We start from the raw sequence: 25,147 nt of genomic DNA, 5'->3' as shown, positions 1-25,147 counted from the left end.
ATCTCACTTAATGTTGAATCATGATCATTTCCCATTGTCAGGCCTTTTCTTTCTTATAAGGAGACCTTATATGCAAGATATTTAAAAGCATGATACGGGAATGTATCAGTCTCTACAACTCTCCCTAAACATCTTTCTGAAACAGAACATCCCTTAGCAGTGATGACCTTTGACTTCAAACTTGTAGCCTAAAATTCTCACCAATAAAGAATTTATCATTTTTGGAGGGAAAAAATGTATGTAAACTTCATAATATGCCTTTTTTCTTAGGTTTTACAGCTCATACTCTCAAAATATTGCACAAAAAGCAGCACTCTCATGCAAGCATCTCGACCACTCTCCCATCATTGGCCTGGTTAATTCACCATGTACACTTCTGAAGGCTTAAAGCCCAGTTTAAGGAGCCAAGCACTGATTTTATCATGACACTTTCTGCTCAAAATGCAGCACTCTCTGTCTGATGTCTCTGCCCCATAGTCAACCCAGTCCCACTCTGCTTCTGACCAGATGTATGATTTAGATAAGTCTCTCGGCTGCTCTAGGTCTCAGTTGCTTTACCTGTAAAACAGAGGCTTCGACAAGATGATCTAAGGTTTTTACCTTGACATTCATGATTAAAATTAGAGACCAAATTAAGAGAAACATTCTTTTGTCATTTTCCAAAAGATGTCCAGGAATCTGGGCCCAGAGGCATGGAATGGATATGTAAAACCATGAAGTCTGATAGAAATAGCGCTGGGGACACTGAGCCCAGGGAGCCATTTCCACCTTCCAAACCTAATACCTGCCATCATGAAATAGCTCTACAGTGGCAAGGATTCCTTAGTTTCTAGTCTATTTTGAAATCATGTGGATTCCAAATTTCATTGAAGCCTGTCTTTGGTTGCTCCACATCAACTGGGAATGCTTAAGAATTCAATCAAGAATACCCATTGTAACTTTGGGTGCTTTTCTCTGTGGAAACTAACCTAGGCTCCAGAAAGTCAGATATAAAACAGAATTCAGCAAATGTTTATTTAATAACAAATGGATGATAGACTACCTAGGTATACTTAGGTTCATGCATTTTTTTTTTTTTTGTGGATGGAGTCTTACTCTGTTGCCCAGGCTGGAGTGCAGTAGCATGACCTCGGCCCACTGCAACCTCCACCTCCCAGGTTCAAGCAATTCTCCTGCCTCAGCCTCCTGAGTAGCTGGGATTACAGGTGCACGTCACCACACCCAGCTAATTTTTGTATTTTTAGTAGAGACGGGGTTTCACCATGTTGGTCAGGCTGGTCTCAAACTCTTGACCTCGTGATCTACCCGCCTTGGCCTTCCAAAGTGCTGGGATTACAGGCGTGAGCCACTACCGCCCGGCCAGGTTCATGCATCTTTTGGGAATAAGCCTTGTGGCACTAGATTGTGAAAAGAATATATTTTTCATAATTTTCTAAATGGAAGACTTAAGCTATTTGCATGTATAAATTAGTAAGAGATTTTCACTCCAGTAGGTGATTGTATATGCTTCTGTCTAAATTCATCATGATAATACAGATGTTGGACCAGATAGCTATTATATTTAGAGGATGTGTATTGAATTCATCTTAGCCTTGTTTTTTCATGATTATCCTCTCGGCCATCGTTGCAGTGCACTGGAAATATGAAATAAGTAATCTAAATGCACACAGAGGATAGAATATGATCATATCAAGGGAATGGAATTTACCTTTTGGATTACCTTCCCTGTGCACCAGGCACTATGCATATAACAATTTAATTATCATTAAAAAGCTCATGGCAACTGGATGAAGTGAGTTCTAATTTATCTGATTTTCTGCATGGGGGAAGTATTGTACCTTCCTGAAGTCACATAGCAAGCAACTGAATTGAGGTTCCATCCTAGGCTGATAAAGTTTGAAAGCTCACACAATTTTCACTGTCTGAGAGAAAAAGCAACATCAGACAAAAGGGCATCTTTATCAAATGGAATTGGTTAAAGGAGTGGAAGAAACCGAAGGGACTAAAGGCATCGAATAAAGGAGATCTAAAATAGGAGAAATGCAGAAGACAAATATGGCACATGTGAACGGAAATGTAGGCCCAGGCACAGTGGTTCACATCTGTAATCCCAGCACTTTGGGAAGCCGAGGCAGGTGGATCACCTGAGGTCAGGAGTTCAAGACCAGCCCGGCCAACGTGGCAAAACCCCGTCTCTACTAAAAATACAAAAATTAGCCAGGCCTGGTAGTGCACACCTGTAATCGCAGTCACTCAGGAGGCTGAGGCAGGAGAATCGCTTGAACCTGAGAGGCAGAGATTGCAGTGAGCCGAGATCTCAGGCCACTACACTCTAGCCTGGATGACACAGAGAGACTCCATCTCAAAATAAATAAACAAATAAATAAAAATTGTAAAAAGGAAATGTAGCTGAAGTCAAAGAGGGGAGAAAGGAATAAGAGGAATGCAGTAACAGTTGCAGCCTGCCAGTGCTTGAAGACTGAGCCACCTCGCCTGGCTTAGTTCTTTACCCAAGATCATGGGGTTTTGGTTTTTGTTTGTTTGTTTGTTTGTTTGTTTCTTTCTTTCTTTCTTTTTTTTTTTTTTTTTTTTTGAGACAAGGTCTCACTCTGTCGCTCAGGCTGGAGTGCAGTGGTGCCATCTGGGCTTACTGCAGCCTCAACCTTCCTGGGCTCAGATGACCCTCCCACCTCAGCCTCCCAAGTAGCTGGGACCACAAGCATGTGCCACCATGCCCAGTTAATTTTCTGTGTTTTTTGTAAAGACAAGGTTTCACCATGTTTCCCAGGCTGGTCTCAAACTCCTGAGCTCAAGCAGTACTCCTTCCTGCCTTGGCTTTCCCAAGTGCTGGGATTACAGGCCACTGCACCCAGCCAATTATGGTTTGTTTGTTTTTTTAAAGAAAGGTACCAGATTAATGGTCAAATATGTTTATCCATCCCAGCAATACGATCTTTTTGTGAATTGTCCAACACATTACCTGTATTTTTAACCTTGGCTGTCTTTGGCTTGTTGGGGGACCATGGTATGCAAGGGGGCAGTGGTCAGGGAGTCAGGAGATTCTAACACTTTCAGAAGGTCACTTGCTGCCTGTGTCACCCTGGACGAGTCTTCTAGCTTCTGAGTCTTAGCTTTTCCACTTCGAAAATACCCACTCTTCCAATCTGTTAACGTTTTGTACATGTACATAAAATGTAGAAAACCTGAGTGAAATACATACGTGCTTGTTAATTACACAGTACTGTACAAAAATATCATGATAACTATTTCAACTAAAAGCTTCGCAGAGTAATATTTGTTCTTCAAACATTGGAAGTGTAGAGATAAAGGATTCAGGTTACATAAAGGATACTAGAGATAATTTGGATATAGAGTTCAATCTGGCCTCTCTGGTGACTATAATGATTTTGGAGATACTGGATTAACGTTGTTTTTACTCAGTGAGGAAATAAATCACTTTATGAGTCAAGATTGCATTTAACACCCTCTACAATAAAAATGAGGAATTTCATATGAAGCAATGATTTACTTGTGACTAGAGCTGGAGTCATTCTGACCAAGTTACTGACGTTGACAGCAGAAGAAATATAAGCATCCAACAGTGAGTTGTTCCAAGTGGAAACGACCATGCTGTTTCCAGAAACATTTGGCAAGCAATCTGTGTGGGGAGAAAATAATAGCGAAGGCAAAAATGAACAAGTGACAATTTAGCCATCAATGTGTGCCCCATAGAGTCACTGCAGCTAAGGGAGAGATCTCCTGATTTCAGAGTCATAATTCCTCCTTCTGACTGCATGCAAATAAAGACGCATTGGCTTAATGTGAGCAGATCAGGGAATTTATGAGTCAGCAAAAATGAATAAAAATGCTGGCTAGGTAATAAATAATTGTTTCTATTTACTGTCTAGCTGCTCACTCTTTAACTTATATCAGAGGCGTAAATAATAAAATCTGAACGGTACAAATGCATGCATTTTACCTGGACTTGAAGTTTAAAGTACACTCAGCATTCCACAATAAAGATTTTTGTAGGATCTATTATTAGATCCCCTTTTGTAGACTTTATACTATTAAAGAAAATATTATACCCTCCCTCTTGCCAGTAGATAAAAATAAAATTATTTCTGGTTTAAATCTCGGGTACTAAAATACTTTGAACTTCCAGAGATTACCAGGACATTCCAAGATACTTTAGAAAAGTTTTGTTTTGGGGAAATAGAGGCTTGTTTGGGGGCAGAAGAACATGTATCTAATCATTAATTTCAAACATTGTGCAATTTGCTTTTCCTCAAATACAGATATGATCAAGTGTTTTCTCATTGAAAAGTATGAAACCAACTTCGGCACACATTTTTTAAAAAAATGTTAAAAATTGTCCTTCTGTTGAAGATAAATGAAGTAAATGTTATAAACCATTGTGTCTTACATTAGCCGTTATTACTGTATTTATTACTTTCAAAGTCATGATCACTGTCTCTCTTCTAAAATATTATTATGACCCTATCTGATATTTAATTGTGTACTCTTGGAGACTACAGCTATGATTTGCTATATCGTTTTTTAAAAACAACTGATCCTTTTGCTCTTGTATTGTAAAAAAATTTTAACTCTACCATCCCAAATTCCTCACTTCACACCATGACTAAGTTACAGTCTCCTTGAAAGCAGGGATTATATCTGTCTTGTTCACAGCTATATCTGCAATCCGTTCTGCATAATAGGTGTTCAATATACCTTCGTGGAATAAATGGCTGGATTGAAGCAGGAGCCTCTTTCAATGTGCTATGAAAGGGAACAGTGTAAGGAGAAGTTCAGCAATAGCACCAAGTGCCACAAGAGATAACATTATTTCAGCTCACCTTGGGAAAATCTCCAGGTTCATTGCATCTGAAACTCCTATGCATGCTTAAGACAGTGACAACTATGTAATGTTTTCTATTAATGAGTGAGAAAATGAAACTAAGAAACAAGAAAATCAGCATCTGAGTTAAGGTGTTTGGCATAGTGGTTAAGAGGCACTGGGGTGACGCAATCTGGGTTCACATCCTAAGCCTGCCATTTGCTAGGTGTATGATACTGGGCACATTGTTAATTTCTAAGTGCTCCCATTTCATCACCTGTAAATGGGAAGACCCACCTCACAGGCTGTTTTGGGGATAATGAGTTAATATGTGTGAAGTGCTTGAAACAATACTGATCTTGACTCATGGCAAGTACTGTGTAGGCATTCACTGCCGGCTTTATTGCTCTAAAGAGGCCAGCTAGCAGGCCTGGAGGACTAGAGGACCAGAGATTAAGTCCATGTTCTGCCACTGACTAGCTGCAAGTGCTAGTTTGACATCTCTAGGTTTCTGTCTTTGCATCTGTGAAATAATGGTGTAGGCTACATGGAAGGGCTTCTGGATTTTAAGTCCTATAATAATTTATCTGGCCCTTCATTTCTTCCCTTCTAAAATGGAATTGTACAAGGTTGCTGCAATGAATGTGTATGCACCATACAAATGCAAAGCAAGTATAGTGTCCATTTTTAGTGTCAATATAGGGTATATTTGGTGCTATATTCACTACAAAAGCATTTCAATATTAATTTCCAAATCTACTAAGTCCCAATTGCACTGCAAGTATAAAATTAAGTGGTCATAAAAGAAAATAAAGCAACTACAAAATCGTTCTGATAGGATTGGCTCCTCATTCTGAAAGAAGAGGAAGCCGATGAGCAGCGGCTTCCCCTTCTTTCTCCTCTCAAACTTTTCCTCCTGTTTTCACTCAAGGAAGCATGAATTTCTGGAGTGAGAGACATCTCTCCATTCTTGGTGTCTCTGTAATTTAATATACTTGTATCCTTTTAAAAATTGGATTCTTCATTTGTTTCCTTTTGTTCTAGAAATATGCTTAGCCTACTAATATATTTGCCTCAATTGGGTAAGTTTAGCCCGAGGGTGGGAATATTTAGTAGACTGGGAAAATCTTTCATAAATCTGTAAATGCTGGAGATCCATAGAGAGCGCACGATTTTTGGGAAAAGGATGAAGTGAATACACTGTAGTTGATGAAATGATGATTATGTAGGCTTCCTTTACCCGCTGATCACTTGAGTGTAACTAGATGTTACACACACAACAGGTGGGCTTGATCACCTGATGGCTCACACTCTAATGACTGCAACTGAGGAGAATCTAACAAGGGGATTTTATTATTTGCAACAAGTAAGAAGGGCACCAGGGATAGTTCTCAAAGCAGTGCCTCCCAGAAAAATGGTGAGAAGAGAGCTTGTATTGGGCTGGTTAGCTGAGTCATTGCAATGTAGAGGCAGAGTAAAGGCAGAGCAGGCGTAGACTTGATCATGCTTCTACATACGTCACATGTATAGTATATATACTATAGAACATGGCTAGTAAGCTCCTCCCTGAGCAGGGATTTAGTACAGTAATGAGTGGAGTTCGCCAAAGTTCAGATCCATCTCAGGCACCTCTGGATCCAACCAGTTTCTGTTTTTCCTGCGTTGAGCTTCTCCCTGGAACTTTTTGAAACAATGAGAACACAAGGTGCATCAGTTGTGAGTACTTTTTCACAGTGTGTACCCAAAAACCTGGGGACCCTGGGCTACAGACAGGCAAAAATTCACAAAACTGGACTCTCTCTCTCTCTCTCTCTATATATATATATATACGCTATATAAAAATGTAATGGGGCTGGGCGCGGTGGCTCACGCCTGTTATCCCAACACTTTGGGAGGCCGAGGCGGGCAGATCATGAGGTCAGGAGATCGAGACCATACTGGCCGACATGGTGAAACCCCATCTCTACTAAAAATACAAAAAAATTAGCTGGCCGTGGTGGCGCGCACATGTAGTCCCAGCTACTCAGGAGGCTGAGGCAGGAGAATCTCTTGATCCTGGGAGGCGGAGGTTGCAGTGAGCCGAGATTGTGCCACTGCACTCCAGCCTGGTGACAGAGGAAGACTCTGTCTATATATATATCATGGGCTGTATACAATATATGATCACAACATTTTAGAACTAGAAAGGATCTTAAAGCTTACCTAAAATATGGCGATTTAAAACTTGTTCAATAATGTGACAAGAAGGATACTTCACTTTGTGCTATTCTTTCTAAAATCTCATAACCCCAGTCTAATCATGAGAGGAATATCAGATGAACCTAGATTGGGGGAATATACTACAGGATGTCCAACTGGTACTTCTCAAGACTGCCAAGGTCATGAAAAACAAGGAAAGACTGAAGAACTGTTGCAGACCAGATGGGACTGGGGAGACATGACAAATAAATGCAATGTGGGACTTTGGATTGTGTCCTGGAGCAGAAAGAGAACACTAGTGGAAAAACTGATGAAATCCAAACATGTCTTAAGTTTAGTTAATAGTAATGCACCAATTCAGTGTTTTAAATGTGGACAAGCATACCGCTGTCTTGTAAGGTGTTAACAATGGGAAGAATGAGTGAGAGGGGCATATGGGAGCACTCTATACTCTCTGTGTAACTTTCCTATAAATCTAAAACTGGTTCAAAGTAAAATGTTTATTTAAAAATAGCTAGACACTTCTTTTGGGAGGCCAAGGCAGGAGGATCACTTGAGCCCAGGAGCTCAAGAACAGCCTGGGCAACACAGCAAGACCCTGTCTCAAAAAAAAATAGCTAGACACTTCTAATGAAAATAATTACTCTTTTCATTACTCTTTTAATTTCTAATTTTTATTTCTAAAAATAAAAATTTCCATTTTCTATTATTATTTCTAATTTTTATTTCATTATTCTTTTTATTTCTAATGAAGATAATTACTCTTTTCATAATAATAAAGTGAAACATTGCTCTAATGGTGGCCTAGAGTATATGAACTGTTTCAGAGGTCAAATGTATTAGTAAATATGTAACTCCCTTGGATGGGAAATTTAACAAGAGCATACTTAAATGTTCTACTGTTATTAAGAATTTGTAGGCCCGGAGCAATGGCTCATGCCTGTAATCCCGGCACTTTGGGCGACCGAGGCAGGTGGATTACCTGAGGTCAGGAGTTCAAGACCAGCCTGGCCAACATGGTGAAACTCCATCTCTACTAAAAATACAAAAATTACCCAGGTGTGGTGGTGAGCACCTGTAATTCCAGCTACTCAGCTTAAATCCAGGATGTGGAGGTTACAGTGAGCTGAGATTGTGCCACTGCACTCCAGTCTGGACGACAGAGCAAGACTCTGTTGAAAAAAAAAAGTTGTTTGCTTGCACCTTTCCCCATGAGTATTCATTTTAATTATTCTAAATACAATTTTGCAAACAGTAGAATGAAATTTTGCAAATAACTTTTTCATATTAAACACAGTATAGGCTTTTCCAAAAACATCAGTTTAGAAAGATAAGCTGTTTCATTTTGAAGCTGAAGGCAAAGAATAAGAAGCCAATGACATATTTTGTCTGATCATTTCCTTTACCATTTATTTAAGTGGTTTAAATATTAGCTCTGAAAAGATCTATATGTCTTTATAAATTTCTTAGGACTCTTATTGAATTGTTTCTTTTTTTAACTGTGGAGATTAAGGCCATAACTTTTATTAATATCAGATAAGAGATGTATGGGAAAATATATTAACTTGTTCCCCAAGCGTAAAGACAGTCATGTAATATTCAGGGTCATCCGTTACTTTTATTATGCTGCAGTTTGAATATGGTAGCAGCTAATAAATTATCTTGCTTAAATTCATGCTTGGCTATTCATTACAAAGAAAAACTGGAATTCAGACCCAATGTGAAGGTTCGTCATGCAGATAAATTTGATTGATTCCCAAGCAAATTAAGAGAAGAAAATGGACCTTCTACTTATCCCATTTGACCTCATCTCCAGTCATATTTGCAAAACAGGGAAGGTAAAGAATGGCAGCTAATCTCTAGACAGGACATTGGGCTGACCATGGAAAGATGGAGGTTTGCATAAAGATATCTTGAATGGAATAAATAATTTGGTGGAGATGTTCTTATCCCTTTCACATCAGTCCATCCTGCAGAACAAGGTAACACTTTCTTAAGTGTTCCAGAATTTAATAATTTGAGTCTGAATTGTTCTCCCTGGAACCCTACTGGTGCTCCTCTTTGGAGTAGAGCGGGACACCCTCCTTCCTTTCCAAACCTTCCCCCCCCTTCTCTCTCAAAGTCCCTAGCAATGACTCTCAGATTATCAGACTACACAATTTACTACCCCTTCCCTGCCACTGTCACTCTACCTCATTCTTTGAAGATTTTAGCGCCTTGACCTCTCTCTCTTAAACCATGCTAGAATTTGCCAAGAAATATGTACAATTATTGTTATATCAGGATGTGTTGTGTATTTTTCTGTTCAACAAACATAAATGTAACATCTCAGTAGAAAACAGAAACAAGAACTCTCGCACTGTCACCTGTCCTTCATAGATGGGTGCAGAGTGAGGGTGGGCACATGTTTCCATGCCACTCTTCTTTCCTATCTCTTCTTTTGCTGTTTGTTCAAGACAAAAGGCATGCTTTCACCTCAGGACCCTTACACTTGCTGTTTCTGTCTCCCTGGAAGGCTCTTCATCATTATCTGCACCTGACTGACCTCCTTCACCTCTTTCAGGTTTTTGCTTAAATATTTCCTTCTCCGTGAGGTTTTCCAAACAGTGTTATTTAAAATTGCTCCCCTGCATTTGCAGTTTTCCTATTTCCCTCCATCCCATTAGTTTTCTATAGCATTTATCACCAGGTAATGTAATATATATTTCAACTATGTACTTGTTTGTAGTCTGCCTCTGAGGCAGACACATTTGTGTATTTTGTTCACTGCTATATCCACAGTGCCTAGAAAGGTTGGCGCAAAACAGATAGGAAGTGACATACAGCATATTCTCCAATAACATCATTCAGTTCAATGCTGTTTCATTATAGCATTTCATGGGGAAAAAAGAATTGGTTTCTCTATGAGTCATTTTGCTTAAAGTCACAGTTTCCAAGAATCTTCACAATCTTAAGTGAGGACTTATTGTATTCATAACTATGGATTGAATTAATCAATTAACCTCATGAAGTAGATGCTATCTTTATTCTGATTGTACAGGTAAGGAAACTAAATTTTGAACCATGAAGTAACCTCTCCCACAAACATTGGCATGTAAGTGGTATTGGTTGGACCCAAATCAGTACCCAGACACTGGGCAATTTGTACTCAGGCTCTCCACTGCTTTGCTTTTCCGCTGTGCATTAAGTGGAGGACTTGTCTCCTAACTTTGTAAAGGAAAGCTGAAATCTGAGGTAGTAGATAAGAAGCTAAAGAATATGACATTATGGGCTTGAGCTGTTTCAATGGCTATTTGTCCAGCTACTGTGATTTTTATTTAGACAATGAGAATCTGAAATATATTTTAACAATGTAACCTGAATATTGCAGCGGTACACAAAGTCCTGAGGGGTAAACATGCCCACTCTGCTCACGGAATAGCAAAGACTAAGTATGGGTGTTGGGGGTGTGGGGGCGGCGGGGGTGGCAGCAGTGGTACAGAGAAGTAACATGCCCTTTGCACAAACCTATCAGAACAGATGCCAACTGGAGAATTTTCATTTTGGTTTTTCACTGACTTGTGCTGAGAATGAAGTCTTTATGGTTGAGGAAACAATATAGCTTTTCAATTGTCCAAGATGGGAAACTGTAATTTTAGCTCACCATAACTATGGCTAAATGCATTGCAGGTTTTATTTGAGTTTTAATAATTTTTGTCAGTGTGATGATAATTTTGATGAAATAAAATGTTAAATTCTAAACCATACTGATGAGTTGATTCTATATGTGATAGGTGCACTATAGTAAACAGTTTACTAAACATCAGAAATAATATGACACAGTTTGCCTATTATAGGCCAAAAATTTTACTATGATAGAATACCAGTTTTGAAAAAGTAGCCAAAAAAAAACCTATTATAAACAGTTTGGGTCACAGATAAAAGAATTTGATGTAAGTAGAATTTGGTAGATATTTCTATCAAGCATTAAAAACAGATGTAATATGAATGCCAGCTGCAAGTTAGAAAAGTGTCACTCCTATAGAATGCAATGGTTCAGACATCTGGGAGTGTCATAGGTCTGGATACCCTCTCAGAGCAGAAGAGTAATTGACAGGCATCAGCCCATATGATGGATGAAGAGATGTTCCATACTTTGAAAATGTTCACATTTTTTTTTAAATGCCCAGAGGAAACTGATTTAAGCTTCGATAACATGCTGGTTCAAAGAGAATAAAATATTTTCAATATTAATATAAGAATACATGTTTCACTCTAGCAGATGAAATATTCTTTGCTCAAGGACAAAAGTCAAACCTTAACATTGGTCCTCCAGAAAAGAAGAAAACTCTCAAGTGTAGCTGAGTGCTCTACTCTGCTGTAAATAAAGTAGCTGAGCTTTGCAACTGAGAGAAGAAAGAAAGGGAATCAAAGTTATCCTGAGTTTTTAGGAACTAGGACTATAACAATATAATGGTATTTCTTGGCAATGGGGAAAGTTCCAGCAAGGAAGAGAGGGAGTCTTTCCCTTGATGTACTAAACTTAAAATGATGCAAACACTCTGATACAGGTGTTTTACCAGAAGACAAATCACAGAATGTGAAAAAAGAGTAGCGTTGGTTTTGAAGAATATGAAACAGGTTTAGAAATAAATAACAAAGGGTAGACCCATGATAGCAAAATGCAATGAGTAATTTTGGAGCAGGAAACAATTGATATACATTACAATACACATTATTGAAACAATTGGTGAAATGTAAATATAAACACATTAGATAACAGTATTGTATCAATCAATGTTAAATACTTAATTTTGACTACTGTATTATAGTCACGTAAGAGTGTCCTTTTTTAGGAAATACACACTGAGGTATTTAGGGGAAAGAAGCATATTTGTACCTTACTCTTAAACGATGGTTCAGTGTGTGAGTGTGTGTGTCCGTGTGTGTGTGTGTGTCCGGAGACAGTGTGCACATGTGAGCACAAATGATTAAGCAAATGAAGGCAAAATGTTAACAATTGGTAAATCTGGATAAAAATAAAATGCACACAGGACTTCTTTTTTACTATATTCATGCAAATTTTCTGTGTTAGCATTATACCAAAATAAGTTACCAAAAAAAGATAACTCAAAAATATTCCCATGTAATTGGAAGCAATATTATAAAATCATACATTACATGGGAATATTTTGGGTTAGTAGCATTATTAAATAACATGAATTTAAAAAGTAATGAAGAAACCAAAGAAATACATATAACTGAATCTAAATAAAATAACATGAAAAACATACGTTGGAAAGCAGAAAGTAGTCCTTAGGAGGAAATGTAGCTCTTTAAAATCAACATGTCAGAAAACAAGAAAGCTTATCACCAAGCCAGCAGGGAATTTACCATTTTTTTCCTTCTCGTTCTTCTGCCACTTGGCTGTAGACGAGAGTGTAGCCATGGAAGTGCCCCAACTTTCTGGATATAGGAACAGAAAAGGGAGTTCCAGGAAGGCAGAAAGTACCAGGGTAATCAGAAGAGGAATGAGCCCAGGAAAGTGAGCCCCTAACATTGTTTATGAACCTCTGAGCTCCCCCTTGAGCTGCATATGCTGGATCTGAGCCTAGTAAGCATATAAAAGACTTTGAGAGGCTGGGCACGGTGGCTCACGCCTATAATGCCAGCACTTTGGGAGACGGAGGTGGGTGGATCACAAGGTCAGGAGATCCGAGACCATCCTGGCGAAAACTGTGAAACCCCGTCTCTACTAAAAATACAAAAAAATTAGCCGAACGTGGTGGCGGATGCCTGTAATCCCAGCTACTCGGGAGGCTGAGGCAGGAGAATGGCGTGAACCCGTGAGCCCGGGAGGCGGAGCTTGCAGTGAGCCGAGATCTCGCCACTGCACTCCAGCCTGGGCGACAGAGCAAGCCAGACTCCATCTCAAAAAAAAAAAAAAAAAAAAAAGACTTTGAGAATTTAACTAACAGATCATCAGGTCCTAGACTGGCCAATGCCTGGACCATATAAAACAGATCCAAGTAGCAATCCAAAACCACCAAACCACAGCACACAGAAAGTGTGTAAAAACTGGTCACCAGAACATAACCCAATTGTCTATTAAAATCAAAATATCAACATTTTCCATAGGATTTAAACAAGACCCAGGGTATTATAACATAATATTTAAAATGTTCAAGATGCAATCCAAAATAATTCAGCAAAGACCCAGGAAATCTCAACTCACGTGGGAAAAAACAATCGACAAATGGCAACATTGAGATGACAATGATGTTGGAATTAAGTAAAAAAGACTTAGAGGCAACTATTATAAATTATCCAACAAGCAATTATAATACTCTTAAATCGAAAAATAGGAAGTCTTAGCAAAGAAATAGAAGATATAAAGAAAAATACAATGAAAAATGTTTAAACTGAAAAGTACAAGTGAAACAAAAAAACTCACCGGACAGGCTAAATGGCAGAATGGAGACAGCAAAAGAACAAGTCAGTGAATTGTAGAGAATCAATAGAGACTATTTCATCTGAACAACACAGAAAGTATTTTAAACAATGAAAAGACTTATAGTCTTATGACATAATTTTTTAAAAACTCAACGTTCCTGTCATTGGAGTCTCAAAAAAGGAGAAATAATATGCTGCTGAAAAAAATGTGAAAAAATAATAGCTGAAAGCTTCCCAAATTTAGAGAAAGATATAAATAAACCTATGCATTTAAGAAGCTCAGCAATCCCCAAACAGTATAAGCAATGAAATCCCTACTCAGAAAACACCATAATCAAAAATGCTGAAAACTAAAGACAAAGAAAACATCTTGAAAGTATCTAGGAAAAAATAATTACATGAACAAGAATAATTTTTGTTTTAAAATAATATTGGATTTGCGGAAGAGTTGTCAAGATAACACAGAGTGTTTCCAGAAACTCTTCACCCAGTTTCCTCTGATGTTAACCCAAAAGGCTATGAGGAAATCTAAACGACCAGGTTCCAGAGGGAGAAGAAACAGCAGTGTCTGGTGCCCAGAGTCGACCAGATGCCCCACCAGTTCAGATCCATAGGAGAATGATCCTCCACATGGCCAGCTCCATCCTCATGCAGCAATGCTCCACAAGCACAAGACAAGTTTGTCCTGATGCTCCTTGCCCTGACAGATGTTCAGGACCTTCCTTTGATTCAACCCCTCCACCTAAATGGCCCAAGCTTTCCGGGCTCTCATTGTGCAGACCCCTTCCTATAAACCACAAGGCCCTACAGGTGTTGGATGCTGTTGTTCTCACAAACACATCTCAAGTCCACTTTTGCAGAGCCTGGGGTACTCCAAGCTCTTTCCACCCTTTCATCACTCTGCTCCTGTCTCTGTCTTGAAATGCTATTTCTTCCCCCTCTTTGCATATCTCTCCCTCATCTTTCAGGTCTTAAATGTATGCCTTCGGAGAAGCTTTCACTGATTTCCCAGGCAAAATTAATTCCTCCTGTTCCTCTTTTTCATCTGTGCTTTTAAACTTTCTTTAAAAGCACTTATTGCAATATGCAATTGTGTAACAATGTGATCATTTGTTGAATGTGCACATCAGTATCTCCATGATGACACGGATTGGATCTGGTTTTTGTTCATTTACTGTATCCAGTATTCTCAGAGTCACCAGGGGAGGGTGGTTATGGCATTGGGTGGGACACTTTTTCTTGCACAGATGTATTAGATTTTGCTCAGTAACAAAGCATAAAACCCAGCCTTCCAGTGGCTTATAAAACAAACATTGACTTGTCACTCATGGGTCTGTGGGTGAGCTGTCTTCTGCCTAGGCTTGGCTAGGCTCAGGTTTTGGGTTGGTTTCATTCTCAGGTCTGTTTGTCATTCAAAAGGTGAAGAGGAGGTTGTGGCCTACGCATGTTCATGTTATGCTGGACATCACAGCAGAGGAAGAGGTGGAGAACAAAGTCTGCTCTCAAAGCCTCTACTCAGACCCGGCCCACTCTCATCTGCTGGTATCCTGCTGTTCCCAAACCAGCCAGAGGGCCCAAGGTCAACATAAGGGAGAAATCAACCTCCCCTGCCTGTGAGACATAATGTTTCCAAATGGTCCCTTACCAGGCTGCTCTGTAACCACATCACACCCTGGCACCCGGGACTGCACACTGCGGGCACTATGGCCTGGGCCTCACAATTCTTAGAAACAGGTTCCACTCAGGAGGCCATCGGTGTCCCAGGTGAGGAACGACATGCTCCAAATGTCACCCAGCACAGTTGTCGGAAAAGGAGGAAAACTTTGTCAAGGACCTTGGGTCAGTGCATTTCAGGAAAGCCCTGCCCCCACGTTGACTCCACAGTGTACTTTTACAAAGCCCCTTAGTATCAAATTCAAGGTTGTCACTTACTGTCAGCTGATATTTATTGAAAGCCTCTTGGGTGCTGGGAGGTGCACTTTTGGGTGGCAACGCAGGCAAGAAACCATGCCTGAGTCAGACCGTTCCTTTGTGGTTTCCCATCCCTCCTCCTTCCTACATAGTTGTCCCTTTTAGACATCCCCATAACCCCTGTGAACCAGCAAGGGACAGTCAGGCAGAGCCCAGGGGACATGAACATAAAACAAATGAGAGAAGAGGATTCATTGATACAAAACCAGGATGTCAGGAACCGTCACTTGAGAAATACATTCTAGTGCTTTAGAACTCTTGTGAATTATGTTATCGGGTTAGTTGAAACGTGGGAAGTCTTTTCCTAGCCATATGCGAAAAGATTGTCTTTACACAGTAGGCAGACCAAAAATACACGCAGAATGAGTGGGAAACCCCATATGTGGTATGGGAGAAGGGGGAGTGCCAGCAACAGATGCGCCATGACTGAGTACTGGCCATGTCCACACTGTGCTAACTGCAGTGGCTGCTTTACCGCTTGGTGACGCAACCCTATGGCAGAGTACTATTATTATCCCCCATAAACACACAACATACACAGGATTGAAATGCAACTTCATGAGCTATGCAAACAAGAATAAAGCAAGCGAGTACACAGTATCATGTCTGATGAGTGTGAACTTTGGCGGCAGAAGACTTCGTTCTCGTCCTCTCCAGGCCACTGGAACCCACTATCTGTGGGTGCAGGTCATTTTCCATCATGGAGCTAACACCTGAGCTAAGCACTCAGCTGGGCATTATTTCACTTAATCCTTACAACTGCCTTATTAGGTGCTTTCCATAGCTCTGCTTCAGCTGAGGTTTAGAGAAGGTAAACCATTTACCCAATATTTGAACTGGATATGTCTGACTCTACAACCGGTCTCTTCCATCCTATTTCGTCCATATAAGCCATAACTTGGGTGCCTTTGTGAACATCAGAAAAGATGTGTATAAACTCACCTTGGGGAACGTTAAACCTAAGTCGATTAATATTACAAAATCAACTGAGGCCATGTAGAACTTCCTTTAGAAAATTAATACAGCCAATCATCATATTATTTCCCAAATGTTTACTTAGGTGCCTGCTGCAAGCATTATCTTATGTCATCTTCACATAAGCCTAGGAGGAAGCTTCTGCTCTAATTTTTAGATATTAAATTTCGCGTTTCAGGGAAACGCTGTTCGCGTGTGAGGTAAAGCAACAGGAGCGACGCTAAGGCGGCGCGGCATTGCTGTCCGGCCTCCTGTATCTCGGTGAGTAGAAAACGCGGGAGCGGGAGGGACTTCCCAGCTCCCGACGCCAGGCACAGGCACAGCCGCCGCGTCAGAGGGAAGGCGACGTGGTTCAACAGCAACAGAGCCATTACTAGCGCTGCGCAGGGATGTAAGGGCAGAGCCGAGTTACCAGAGCTCTCTGAATGGAGTCCAGGGTCTCGACTGCCACAGACGGGTCGCCTCTTCCAGCCCCCCGGACTTTTCCTTGGGAGTGTCTGGGCGCGGACCTACTAGCTCCAGAGCCCTATGGGTGATCCCTTTCTGCTGGGCAACTGGGGTTGCGCTTTACACTACAAATTGAAGACGTCACTTTTTCCATTTGTTCTGCAAATGTTTATGGTGCACCGTCCACTCCCTTACAAACTCAATGTGCCGGCGGCAAGAGGCAAGACCGCAGGCCCGCGGGCGCGCCTCCTGGTGTCGGCCGGTGTGAGCGGTGGGCGAAGGTGGCCGGGGCGCCGGCTCCGAGCCGCAGCAGAGACCCGCAGCCTCAGCGCCCAGCCTGCGCGCACCCTGGGGCAGCTCTGGCCCACGCACATGCACACGCACGGGAGCGCTGGCTCCCGCGTCCCCGGCGCCGGGCGCGGGCGGGAGCCCAAGAGTCAGTGCTGGAGGGAGCTCGAGGAGGGGCGGGTGCCCGCGAGCGGCGCTCGTGCTTAAGTTCCCCGGCTCCTTAAGCCCCGCCCTTGCCCCGCCCATTCCTTCTCCCGCGCGCGGGCTCCGCGCGCCCTAAACCGCGCGCGTGCGCGCGCGTGCGCAGGCCAGGGCCCTCCGGGGGCGGCCCCGTAGTCTACAACGAAAGCGTCGGCAAGGGCCCGGATTAACCCTTTCTCTGCTCGCCCACTTAGAGACCCGGTCGGGTTCCGTGCCTGCGCAAGCCGGCGGCGCGCCTTCCCCCCAGCCCGCACCGCGCATGCACGGGAAGGGGGGGGGGCGGTGGGGGTGTTCACGGCCGGCTAGACATTCTGTGCTCGTGCAGGAGGAGGGCTGCTACCATCAGGGACGTGCACGATTTCCCCCACCCCGCCCCCTCCCCAAACTCCAAAAAAAATCCAAAACACACTGCCACCCACCGTGCCCCCGCGCCCCGAGCCCATCCCGTCCCGGCCTGCGTTTGCTAGCGAGCGCGGGGAACCCACGGCAGTGTCTGTGGCTGTGCCAGGCTGCAGGTAAGCGCGGGCCAGGGTGCGGAAGGGGCTGGGGCCGTCCGCGAGGCGGGCGCGGGGGCGGCCGGCGGCTGGCGGGGCGGCCCGGAAGACGCGCGTTCTCGCCGAGCTCTGGGGCACCAGCCAGCTCCAGGATGTGCGGCGGCCGCCAGCGGCGCGGCGCGGTGCGAGCGGGGACGGGCGTGGGCCGGGGCTGGGCGTGGGGCCGGGGCGCCCTGGGGGCCGCGCGGGCCGGCGAGCGGGCTCGGGGAGCGGCTAGGCGGCGGCGGCCCCGCGCGCGCGCTCGCAGAGCCTCGGCGGCCGAGTTCATGGCCGCCCCCGCTCGCACCGCCGCAGTGCACCGCGGTGGGGGTGGGGACGGCCCGAACCTGGCGCGGAGCGCGGCCCGCCGGGCGCCGCCCCTCGGAGCCGCGGGCCCCACCGCGCCGCCCCCAGCCGCCGGCGGAGGAGGGGGCCGGGACCCCAGCGCACGCACTCCCGGGTGCGCCCGCGGAGCCTAGGTTAGCCGGCCGCGCGCCGCCCCCGCCCCCGGCCGCGGGAGGGCGGGGGAGGGCCCGGCGCGAGCTGGCCGGGGAGTGCGCGGGGCGCGAGCTCCGGGCTCGCGGGCGGAGCGGGGCGCGGCGCGGCGCGGCGCGAGGCTGCGGAGCCGGCCGCACGCCCGCTCCCGCTCGTCGCGCCGCCGGGGCCGCCGCGGGCCGCAGTCCCTCCTTGCGCGCTCCGAGCCGCGGTCCCCAGTCTGCGCTCGATGTCTGATTATGAAAGGGAAAGTGGCCCTTTCACCACCTGGCTCCCAGGCTGGGAGCTTTTGTCTGGGAAGGAGTGCGCACGGCCTCATCCACTCCCCACCTCCCAGCCTCAAAGAAATTGAGAGCGAGGACTCGATACGCCTTGAGGGCTCCTTGGGTCTGCTCTTAGCTCCCTGCTTCCTCCCCACTCCGAAGTTGCAAGCTTGCAACAAGGAAGTCGTGCAGCCGCCATTGTCGGGCTGTCCGGGGCAGGGGAGGCGGCTGCAGCTGCTTATGTAAGTTTTTGGCTTTGCGGGAAGCCCGGCTCCCTGCACTGTAACGCGGCTCAGCGCGCCCGCAGTTTGGAGAGCAATTAGGAAGGGGCAGCCTTATTGTGAAGGTGGTATTGGGGCTACGTCTTTTCCTACATGTGCGTACACAGATGCTGGCAACAGCTGTCTTCCAGTTTTGACTCACCTGAACTTAGCGATTGGAACCTCTCAATGGCAAGGGGGGCGGGGCGGGGAGGAGGCCGTGATGGACACACATGGTCTCCTTTCCAGGTGTCATACATCTTGAGAGAGAGCGGGGAGAGGGATGGGTGGCCAAGTACACACTAGCCAAAAACAAAAAAAAACACACATTGATACGTTGTCATAGCTACTCTAAGGCCACTCCTCTCCCTGGTCCCATGCACTTTTATCCCCCAAGCCCTAGGACGAGTTAGTGACTACAGTAGTAAGTGTTACAATAGTAAGGTTTTTGCATGGGGTGCCTAGTCTCTGGATGACTACAGGCCTGGGTGCTTCTAGGGAATAGTGAGGCAGAAGCACGTAGAATGATCAACTCAAAATCATCTTTTGGAAATGTTGCCTAACCTCAAACTTCAGATGAGACATCCCGCTTCTACGCTGGGCAGCTCGGTGCGTTCACTTTTCTTTAGAAGGAGCTTATGGGTTTCAAGGTGTTGGTCTCCGGGTTGGAGCCTTGTTCCACGGATTTTGTGTTAAGACTGTTACAGCCCAGTCCTTTGCTCCTACCACACCAAACACTTATCTGTGTGGTCACTGTTCAGTAGAGGAAACTTTTTGTTTTTCAGGATATGGGTCTGCAGGATGGAGTTCTTCCGGTAAGAGTTAAAACTCACAAAAAAGCTAAAATTCTTTCACCCTTGTAGGGATAGAGGTAAAAACACCTGGATTTCTCAAATACAGTCTTAAAGACAAATGTGTGTACTGTTCATACATCACACAGGTGCAGAAAGAAAAAAGCAGTCATTGTTCCCTCTCCTCCCATGTTACCTGTTGGGTTTATGTACTTCTGTAGCTTTATTTATAAAGGTATATACTTCTACAGGTTTATATGAGCCTAGAGAAAAATGTAGAGGGCTAACATACCCAGCGGGAAATGGGATGAGTGTCGGGGGCACGGTGCACTTGTTTTTTTCTGTATCTGTGTAGCCATCAACAACTGTACAAATATGGACATGGGGTTAGTGTGTGAGGAGAAATCTCTTAATGGTTCTCCAACCCCTCCTTCCAGTACCTAGGGCGCAGCCCCTTTATGCCCGAGTGCTACAGCCCTTACCTGTTCTAGTCCATATCTGTTCAGAACTGCACTTGATGTGCCAGCCACCTACCTGCCCAACCTGAAAATGCACAAGAGAGGGAACAAGAAAGTTTATTTTAAAAAAATCAATTCTTGGTTTAGGATTTGGGATACCGGAAGATCCTACCTCATTCTTGTTTGTCCTTTCGTCTGTAGGTCTGGCGTGCTCCTGATCAGAGTTACTCTGATCTGAAGATTTTGGCGTTTAAGGCATTAAGATACTAGCCTGAGTTGTTCATGGTAACTATAACTTTGGATATTAAATCTTGATGAAAATGTCTGGCATTTGCTTTAAAATATATCTACCAATTCTGATTGTGCATGAACACTTCTCTTTGGGGGAAAATACTTTGCCGAATAAAAGTAAAACAATGTTTTTAAAAAGGAAACATAGAGAATGCTTTAAGATGATCAGTTTTTTAACGTGATGACAGAGATCTTTCATGCCAGTTCCAAATTTTTGGTTATAAAATACTCTCAGCACTTATCAAGTATGTACATCTGGTGTTTGATGGCACTTTTATCTGGATGCCGGTAGATTGGCATCTGGAGACAACAAAACCACTTCCCAAATGTCATCTGATTCTCTTAAGGTCAGATTAAACTTTGACCTTCATTTAGAAGTGGCCCAAAAGTGCTGTGGAAAAACTAGAACACAACACTCAATGGGATATCTTGGCAGTAGTGTTCCTCTCTAGTTCTGCAATAGTGATTTTTTCCTTCTGTCAAGGAGGTATAACACAATTCATTATTTTGCTGAATCCTCCATAGAGTAGATGGAATAAGAGTAGGTGCAACATACAGGACTAGAGGATCATTCCCTTGAACCTGTTTCTTTTTTTTTAAAGACAGTGTCTCACACTGTCACCTAGGCTGGAGTGCAGTGGCGCGATCTCAGCTCACTGCAAGCTCCGCCTCCTGGGTTCACATGATTCTTCTGCCTCAGCCTCCCGAGTAGCTGGGGTTACAGGCACACACCACCACACCCGGCTAGTTTTTTGTATTTTTAGTAGAGATGGGGTTTCACTATGTTGGCCAGGCTGGTCTTGAACTTCTGACTTCGTGATCTGCCCACCTCAGCCTCCCAGGGTGCTGGGATTACAGGCTTAAGCCACTGCGCCCAGCCTGAACCTGTTTCTTAAACCTTGAGTTTGAGTTATTTGATTACCTCTAGTTGTCAGGAAGCACTGGTTTTGTAGCCAGATTGTCTGCGTTTAAGTCCCAGCTCTTTACTAAATAGCTATAGAATATTGGGCAGATTTCTAATTTTGTCTATAAAATGAGGATAGTGATATGTGCCTCATGAGGTTACCCGAATATTAAATTAATTAAAACATGGAAAGCACATAGAACAATGCCTGGGATATAACTAGGCAAATAGTGAATTGAAGATGAATAGGAGTAACAATATGGAGATCCTTGAGTTGGGATCAGTCTTTTGTACCCATATTCAAAGACCACTGTTAACACTGACTTTCTGAAATTCTTAGGTTCCATAGATTGACCAGGAAATGAAAATGTGACTGTGTTCTCTGTATGGACAAGTACTATTTGTAATTACGAAACTCTCTCTTTTTTTGAAGGAGTTTTTCATCAGTATGTCTGAAACCATTAAATATAATGACGATGATCATAAAACTCTGTTTCTGAAAACACTAAATGAACAGCGCCTGGAAGGAGAATTTTGTGATATTGCTATTGTGGTTGAGGATGTGAAATTCAGAGCTCACAGATGTGTTCTTGCTGCCTGCAGCACCTACTTTAAAAAGCTTTTCAAGAAGCTTGAGGTTGATAGTTCTTCAGTCATAGAAATAGATTTTCTTCGTTCTGATATATTTGAAGAGGTCCTGAACTACATGTACACAGCAAAGATTTCCGTGAAAAAAGAAGATGTTAACTTAATGATGTCATCGGGTCAGATTCTTGGTATCCGATTTTTGGATAAACTGTGTTCTCAGAAGCGTGATGTGTCCAGTCCCGATGAAAACAATGGTCAGTCCAAAAGTAAGTATTGCCTCAAAATAAATCGCCCCATTGGAGATGCTGCTGACACCCAGGATGATGATGTAGAGGAAATCGGGGATCAGGATGACAGTCCTTCTGATGATACAGTAGAAGGCACGCCCCCCAGTCAGGAGGACGGCAAGTCACCCACCACAACGCTCAGGGTTCAGGAAGCGATCCTGAAAGAGCTGGGGAGTGAGGAAGTGCGGAAGGTCAATTGCTACGGCCAGGAAGTAGAATCCATGGAGACCCCAGAATCAAAAGACTTGGGGTCCCAGACCCCTCAAGCCTTAACATTTAATGATGGGATGAGTGAAGTGAAAGATGAACAGACACCGGGCTGGACAACAGCCGCCAGTGACATGAAGTTTGAGTATTTGCTTTATGGTCACCATCGGGAGCAGATTGCCTGCCAGGCGTGTGGGAAGACGTTTTCTGATGAAGGCAGATTGAGGAAGCATGAGAAACTGCACACAGCGGACAGGCCATTTGTTTGTGAAATGTGCACAAAAGGTTTCACCACACAGGCCCACCTGAAAGAACACCTAAAAATCCACACGGGATATAAGCCCTATAGCTGTGAGGTGTGTGGAAAATCATTTATCCGTGCCCCAGACTTAAAGAAGCATGAGAGAGTTCACAGTAATGAAAGACCGTTTGCGTGCCACATGTGTGACAAAGCCTTCAAACACAAGTCTCACCTCAAGGATCATGAAAGAAGACACAGAGGGGAAAAGCCTTTTGTGTGTGGCTCCTGCACCAAGGCATTTGCCAAGGCGTCTGATCTGAAAAGGCATGAGAACAATATGCACAGTGAAAGGAAGCAGGTTACCCCCAGTGCCATCCAGAGCGAGACAGAACAGTTGCAGGCGGCAGCGATGGCTGCAGAAGCAGAGCAGCAGCTGGAAACGATAGCCTGTAGCTAGAGGCACTGGGACAGGGACACTTTGCTGGGAAGTGGAGACTGAGATGACGTGGATCATAATGAGTGAATGCCAGTTACTATATTTTTGTGGAAACGTATGGAACATTGTACTCACTGGACTTCAGGCAGTGCTTGGTTAGGTATTTTTAAGACTTTCAAGGAAATGGTGTTCCTCAGTTCTGACCAAACTGTTTCACTGTCTTGTCTGGTGTCTAGTATTAATGTTGCCAGTAAGCACCCCTCTCCCTGTTTTTTTTCTTTTTATTTTAATTTGAGAACTCCTGTGTCCAGTTTAGAAGTGAGAGACTTCCATTTTTAATTCCTTTACACTCACCAGCCTGGCAGGTGCCCTGCACAGAGTAATAAGTAAATTGATTTCCTAATCATCACAATTCTGTGTGACTTAGGGTCAAACGAGCAGTTTTAATAACTTAATAAAAGTACTTCAGATAGACGCAGAAAATTGGTGAGTGGTTGACCAAGAACACTGCGCAAATACAAAAAAAAAGTTCTGGAAATGCAGAATGGCATTAGATTTATATTTGATTTGTTCATTTTATATCACTGTTTTTCACTGTTTTTGTGGACAAATAATGGTTGCTTTGCTGAAGTGTTTCTTCCTCAATCTTGATTGCCCTGTACCTACCCCAGAAGCTATAGTCACATGTCCTAAAGGCCAAGCAAACCCACCAGGATGGTGGGGGATCTTGGGGCCAAGCTGTTAGGTTTCTCTTATTTGGGGCAATGCCACTCCACACCAGCTGGGATTTGTGAGTGGACCCGTGGTAAGAAGAATAGAAAAGGCTCTCAGAGATAAGGTTTTTACATGTGTAACAATCCCATTTCCTAGATTAAAATCTTAATTGATTTTGAAATTGGATTTTTATTTAGAATCAAAATTAGGACAAGAACAGATAACTTCTTCAGATACATTTGTGTAACTTTACAGAATGTCATCAAGCTTTGGGGCTCTCTGGGGCACATGATTTATCCATAAAGGAGATGCAGTATGCTTACTTAAATTAATAAATTTAAAATCTTTTAAGTGTGTAAATAGTAGTGTTGGTCTTATGTATTTCAAGTAAAAAGTAGACAGCTGCACTTTTTTTGCACATTGGATTAAAATAACTTCCATCAGCAGCAAACATCAGACTGTTTTTAACAAATATTAAAGATTGTCAGACCAAATGTTTATGTTTTCGAAGTATATTTCATCACTGGTTACAGTTTTAAATAGAAGTTGATTGCCTTTTCATAACCATAAATGAGAATTATAAACTCTGTTCCAGTTTTGGTATACTAAATGTTCTTTTAACCATCTTTAGGAATATACTGAAATGCCAACAATAGTTTGAATTGTGTTCTGTAAAGTATTAGTCAATTATTTTATAATATGTAGAATTGTAGAAAATGTCAATTTTTCAATTCATTTTTCATTGCTAGGATTTTTTAAAAAGATATTAAAGTAATTTCACTTCATAGCTTGTTGCATTAACACCTGTAATTCTATCGTGAAAGAAATTTTATTTTTTTTAATTGGTGTATATGTGATGCCCAAGATGTTAGGATGATGATGCTACCTTTTTAAAATTTTTAGTTATTGGTACAATGTTTAATTTTACTTAAAATTAATTTCTTTTCTTGAAAGTTGTTTATTCTGTTCTAAAAGTAGTCCTGTCACTATGTTTTTATGCTATTTATAGAAGGGGAACTGATTGCCGTTCCTAGGCTGTTTTAACCAAAGCGAAGGAAAAATAATTTTAACATCTTGTTGATAGCTACGTCAACAAACCGTATCTTGGGTCTTCATTTTTTGTATATAAAAGAAAATATACTATCATTCCTCTTTTCATTTTTTCCTAGCAACCTTCCACATACCCAGATTTCTACCAAAATGTATTTTCTATGCTAGTTTCATCCTGGCTTTACAGAGTTGAAGTTAAACATGTGATATTAACCTCCATTGAAACCACATAGTCATGGTGGTAACCCCCAAAAAGAAAGGTTAGTTTTCAGCAGT

The 25,147-nt window shown here is 42.9% G+C and overlaps 1 protein-coding gene across 10 annotated transcripts; it reads left to right on the top strand.

Annotated features, from left to right (window-relative positions):
• The first annotated feature begins 17,657 nt into the window (after positions 1–17,657).
• ZBTB14 (zinc finger and BTB domain containing 14) lies at positions 17,658–24,315 on the top strand. Of its 10 annotated transcripts, XM_065534145.2 has the most exons (5): positions 18,679–18,886; positions 19,403–19,513; positions 19,690–19,719; positions 20,355–20,438; positions 21,782–24,315. In XM_065534145.2, the coding sequence occupies exons 4-5, from the start codon at positions 20,436–20,438 to the stop codon at positions 23,126–23,128; spliced, it is 1,350 nt and encodes a 449-aa protein (XP_065390217.1). In that variant the 5' UTR covers positions 18,679–18,886; positions 19,403–19,513; positions 19,690–19,719; positions 20,355–20,435; the 3' UTR covers positions 23,129–24,315. The 10 variants fall into 10 exon arrangements, with proteins under 10 accessions (XP_045234286.1, XP_045234285.1, XP_045234287.1 ...); XM_045378351.2 differs by lacking the exons at positions 18,679–18,886; positions 19,403–19,513 and adding an exon at positions 17,658–17,868; XM_045378352.3 differs by lacking the exons at positions 18,679–18,886; positions 19,403–19,513 and adding an exon at positions 18,230–18,365.
• Positions 24,316–25,147: the final 832 nt, after the last annotated feature.

Source organism: Macaca fascicularis, chromosome 18, assembly GCF_037993035.2.
Source record: "Macaca fascicularis isolate 582-1 chromosome 18, T2T-MFA8v1.1".
NCBI classification, from domain to species: domain Eukaryota; kingdom Metazoa; phylum Chordata; class Mammalia; order Primates; family Cercopithecidae; genus Macaca; species Macaca fascicularis.
Note: the sequence above shows the minus strand (reverse complement) of the source record. Positions and strands in the feature narration are given on the sequence as shown.